The following is a 5,340-nucleotide window of genomic DNA, read 5'->3' as shown; positions in this document are numbered from 1 at the left end:
CGACTCCACAGTCATTACGGCTATTGTGTCTGCTTCAGACATGAAAACGCACCATTTTGGTTCTTCAGTCTCTAATGTTTCTATTTTCCGTTTAATGGCAAACAAACCTCATCTCCTGTGGTCTGTAAAGCCACAGTTCCCTTTACTCAGCATCCTATGGAGATAGGGAACATGGTATCTGAGGCGCTGGGGAGACTGTGAGGACAGGCAGGAGGCCAGGCAGCTCGGAGGAACTCTTCCTGCCACCTCTGGGCATGAGGGTGCCCGCCAGTGGCAGGCCTCGAGGCAGGATGTTTTCAGAGCAAAGGCAAACGATTCACACCGGCCACAGAGGCTCCAGTCTGAGCCCAGCAGGGCTGAGGCTGGCTGGGTGGTTACATCAGCTGTGGCAGCAAAACTCTCAGGCAGACCCTGTTTTCTGAATGATGTTCCTGTCCCCATTGTGTTTATCAGAAGGGGGTGGATTTGCCAACACCCGTCTCCCTGCTCCAAGAGATGATGCTGGGACTTGCGAGTCCCTTGAGCCAGCACTGCGTGCAGGAAGCGTGCCTGTCACTCACCTTCCACCAGGCCAGTTTTCACCCCGAGTATTAAGATGTATAAACAGCTCAGCCCTGAGCCTTGGGGCTACGTGGACCTGCTGCACATCCCTGAGTGTTAGATTCTGACGGCAAACATCTCAGGTCAGACAGCTTCCAAACCCGCCCAACTGAGGCACAGAGGGAAGTCCAGGCAGACCCAGTCACCGTGAGCCTCTGAGATGGATGACAGGCAGTCTTCAGTAAGCAGGAGGCAAGGGGGACTTTACCTCTTAGCATCCCCACAAACTAAAAATTCACAGCCCTCCTTTTGTAGACACTCATAATTCCTTTAAGTTCACAGAAGATGGCAAAATAAAAAAGCCGTATGTATTGCATCAAAGATCATTCCAAAGTTCAATTAACATTTTCTTTACTTCATCTGCAATGGTTGTAGCATGAAGTCACCTGTGATTGTTGTGGCATCAGGTTTAGAATAAAATGTGACCTGGGAAGAGCTGTAAATATCTAATTATGGGCAAGCAGACAGCGGCAGAGCGGTCTTGCCATGACTAAGGCTGACCCCGTGAGAACAAAATCCCACACCTAATTCTTTCAGTGAACACACCTGAAGGAGAGGTGGGTTTGCAATGAAATCCCAATGAACTTAGAAGTCTTGGCTGACCTTGATTTTCATCATATAAATGGGAGATATATTCCAGACTGCAACAGCCTGCCTGTGGGAGTCCCAGTTTTCCTAACAAGCACAAGGCTACACGGGAAGCCCACCTGCCGAACTGTGGCAGCCAGGAGTTCCCCCAGCAGAACTCCAAGAGCACGCAAGTGAGATCCGTGTTTGAAGTGCTCGCTTCAGTCTGGCTTTCAATGTGTTTTTTCTTTTCCACCTCGTGTCTGGCCTTCTTTTCTGTGTCCAACCTCCCGCGGTGAGGGCCTGCCTGCGTGCACTATTATACACAGAACAGCGGGTCCATCCCAGAGGCGGAGTCTTGACAAGAGGCATCACTTAGAAGGGCCTCGAAGCAGCTTCGGAGGGAGACCCACAGGTGTAGAGAATCTTATTTTATTTCTCCTGGGTGAGTACTGTCCACACAAGTCCTAGCGCAAATAAGACTGGCATTTACAGGATGTCTTTTATCATCAAAATGTTTAACGGGTCAATGAAACGTCCCGGCTTCGCAGTGGGAGCAGTTTGGCAAGGCTTTTACAAATGGAAAACAGACAGAAAAGCCGGGAGAGGCCACGGAAAGACCCCCAATGACAAAAAGGGAAAAGTATCTAACACGCAGGGCAATGCTACTTAAGGAGAAAAATACATAAAACATTCTTCCTGCATTCCGTCTAAAATAGTGGGCTTTAGGGAGGACAGTTTGTAAATGATGAGCGTGTGCTAATTTGCAAATAATGTCCCATATTAAACGAGGTCTCTGAAACATGCATTCCATTTCCATCAGTGTGGGGCCCATTTCCATAGAAACGGGTGGGGAAAGTAGGCCAAACCCACAGTATGGTTTCTAGGAGGAAGGGGGCTGTGGGGCTGGCCGGTCATGGAAAGCACCGGTCTTATAACCACTGGAGTCAGGAGCGCTTACTGAAAGGGGGTTTAGAAAAGCTTAAACTCCAAGAAAAGGCATGGAGAGTATCTGAGGACTTCCCTGGCCGACTCGTACACGGCCGCGTAGGGAAAACGGTCTCGTGTACTGGCTTTTTGCACAGCCCACAGGAAAGGCAGGGTCACCCCCCTGGGCTAACAGGTGCCTCTCCCTGGCCTAGAAGGGAGCGTGCTTCTCAGGTGGGACTGAGCCATTCACCAGCTAACAACCAGCCGGAGCGTGAAGGCGCTGGGCCCGACTCCCCCAGAAAACAGACGTGCAGTCACTCTGAAGCGGCCCTGGAGAGGAGGAGGGTGGAGGCAGACATGTGTAGGAGACACAGAAGCACTCCGTGCCAGACAGCAAAGTGCAGGGCAAACAAATGCACTACATTCAACGGACACAATGGTTCCTCCCCGCCCGTTTCCCAAAGGCCTGCTTGCTGGGTTCTAACAGTGCCGTGGGCGCATTTTTTTTTCTTTTAATGTTTTTAATTGATTTTTAGAGAAACAGGAGGGGAGAGGGAGATTGAAACATTGATTAACATGAACTGGCTGCCTCCTGCACACCCCCTACTGGGGATGGAGCTCACAACCTGGGCATGTGCCCTGAGGAACCCAACCAGAAATCCTCTTGGTTTATGGGCCAATGCTCAACCACTGGGCCACACCAGCCGGGCAGTGGGCGCATTTCTGAGACAAGCAGCTCGCTGCCTCTCCTCAGTGCTCCCATGGCCGCTGCTCACACAGCGCACGGCAGCCCGAGCGGCGGCCCTTCCTCACTGACCCTCAACCAAGTGGCCGCCAGAGGCCCGGACACAGGCTGTGACCCGGCATGCATGACTCACTGAACCCCTTCACCCTGGAATTCTTCTGCAGAAAAAGAAAAACATGACACTTCCATGGTTATAGATTTCCTTAAAGGGAGAAAAGACATCGAAACCTCGGTGCTCTGTGAAATGAGGGAACCAAAGGCCTGCTTTCAGCGGCTCTCTGTGCATCTATATAAAACACAGTCACATTCTCCTAGAGTCCCTTGAAAACACACCGATTGCTGGGAAGCAGTGGAAAAGACCAGCGTGAGGCAGAGAAATGAGCACCTGGCAGACGGGTCTTGGACAGGCTTTAATGTGGACTGTTTGACTGGAAACAGGAGCCGTCAGAGGCGAGGAGCTGTGGGGTGAACATTCTGGAGGATGGCGCGGAGAAGGGCACACTCACCAGCACCTCACAGGGAGCAAAAGACGATGTCAGCAACACGCCACGGAAGGAAGGAAACAAACGTAAAGGCACCTGGCTGTGGGCGGTGCGAGCGGGGCCCCTCCAGCAGGGCCGCGGAGTGCACTGTGGGCGAGTGTGGACAGCGAGGGTCCGACTGGGACAAAACCGGTTCTGATCTGAAGCCCAGGCTCCTGCGTAGGCGGCTAACCTTTCCTCAGATTGGTTCACACCTGCTGGGTGGGTTCAGGCTGTAAAGGGGGATGAGGTTGGCTGCACAGTAACGCAAAAGCCCTCCTTTTCCTTTGTCTACAAGAGAGGGGGCCTCCCCAGTTCAGCTCCAGCAGTGGCTTCTGAAGGTGGTTAAGCATCCTGACTTAAAAACAAATAACAACAAAATAAAATACAGACAAGCGGCCTGAGTGTAAACCAATCGAATGGAAAGGCAGATTCCTAACACCTGGGGCCGTGCACAGCTCTATGGTTACCGCCCTGGCGAGGGAAGAGTTTCCCCTGTGCCCACAGGACTCGCCAGCACACGCGGCTCTTGGCAGCTGTGAGGACAGCGACCTTTTCCTTAGAACACGTCCTGCTTGCTACTGGTGACTGCATGCCAAGTGCTGACCTTAAAGAGACCCCGCCTTGGCAAAGGGCCCCAGGCAGTGTCTGCCTGCTGTGGCCGTGTCTGTGGGAAAGACTGCACCCTCAGATGATGACACACCCCCCGAGTCCCCTCTCCTCCTCCCGTCCGCACTGTCCGTGTCGACCTCCTCGCGGGAGGTGTAATGGTTCCGCTTCCCTCAGTCCTAGGCACTCTCCGGAACACGCGGATTAACCAGGTCTTCATTTCTTTCCAACGCCGTTGGTGACTTTTGACTTGGAATGTCGGTTTCTTCTTCTGGAAGAATGGCTTTCGTTGTTGCCTGGATGCCTGTCTTCAGAACCTAGTCAAAGGAACCGGTACAGGTCACTGCCACCGTGGGCGCTAGGGTCACCGTGGGCACTGGGGTTCCCGGGCTCACTCAGATTGGCAGCTGCCCAGCCGCCCTAGGCCTGTGGGTGAAGTGCAGGCTCTTCCACTGATCCTTGCGCGCCACCTAGTGGCCTCATTAATAAACGAAGGCACGGCAGGGACACCTCAGAGCTGAGCCCACAGTGAACCTCACTGCTGGGTGGGTTCAGGCCATAAAGGGGGATGAGGTTGGCTGCACAGTAACGCAAAAGCCCTCCTTTTCCTTTGTCTAGAAGAGAGGGGGCCCTCCCCAGTTCAGCTTCAGCTGGTGGCTGGGAAGGCAGGGCACACAGCCTGGGGGGAGTGGGGTGGCGTCCCCTAGAAGGATGTGCAGGGTGAATGGTGATGGGAACCAGAAGTGAGCGTACAAATGAAATCAAAGCACAAGGGAGGGGCAATGAGAATGGAAACCGCATGGGTGTCATCTACCCTCGCAGCCAGAGTGCACGATCCAGGTTCCCATACCTGACACGCTACACACCCATCTCTAAACCCCTAAGCTGGACAGGCTTCTTGACAAAATTAAACAGACCACATGCCCTCGGTCATTGACCTGGAGGCCCCTTGACAGATCTGCTCATGACAAACAGCGCTGGAGCCGCAGCGAAGATGCCACATGCCCTCCAGAGGCGCCGTCTCCAAGGACAGCACATCGCCTGCCAGGCTGTGTGGTCTGGGAGTTGAAAGTTCGGAGGGTGTGGCCTCCATTGGAAGGGGCATCTGGCTTAGTCCAGGAGACTTTTACCACTAAAGATCTTTTCCTTTTTTTTTTTTTTTTTACTATTCTTTTTATTTTTATTGACATATATCTCCAGCACTGCTTACTTCTCTTAGCCTTTTCAATGGAGAAGTGCCGCAAGTGCCAAGACTGATCTGTGAGGGGCGGGCTGTGAATCGGAGAGCCCTGGGGAACCCCTCTGCCCGCTTCTATCAACATTCCAAAACAGCTTGCTGATCAACTCCTGGATTTGGCAAAACCATCT

The 5,340-nt window shown here is 52.9% G+C and overlaps 1 protein-coding gene across 2 annotated transcripts in view; it reads right to left on the bottom strand.

Annotated features, from left to right (window-relative positions):
- Window positions 1-3,233: 3,233 nt before the first annotated feature.
- PTDSS1 (phosphatidylserine synthase 1) overlaps window positions 3,234-5,340 on the bottom strand; it is a 59,870-nt gene continuing 57,763 nt past the window's right edge. For both annotated transcript variants that reach the window (XM_005879248.2, XM_014550227.1), the window contains one exon: window positions 3,234-4,289. In XM_005879248.2, the coding sequence (XP_005879310.1) occupies window positions 4,189-4,289 (101 nt within the window). In that variant the 3' untranslated portion in view covers window positions 3,234-4,188. The remainder of the gene's footprint in view (window positions 4,290-5,340) is intronic.

The sequence above is a fragment of the Myotis brandtii genome, unplaced genomic scaffold, assembly GCF_000412655.1.
Source record: "Myotis brandtii unplaced genomic scaffold, ASM41265v1 scaffold59, whole genome shotgun sequence".
Classification (NCBI taxonomy): domain Eukaryota; kingdom Metazoa; phylum Chordata; class Mammalia; order Chiroptera; family Vespertilionidae; genus Myotis; species Myotis brandtii.
The sequence above is the reverse complement of the archived record's forward strand: the minus strand, read 5'-3'. Positions and strand labels throughout refer to the sequence as shown.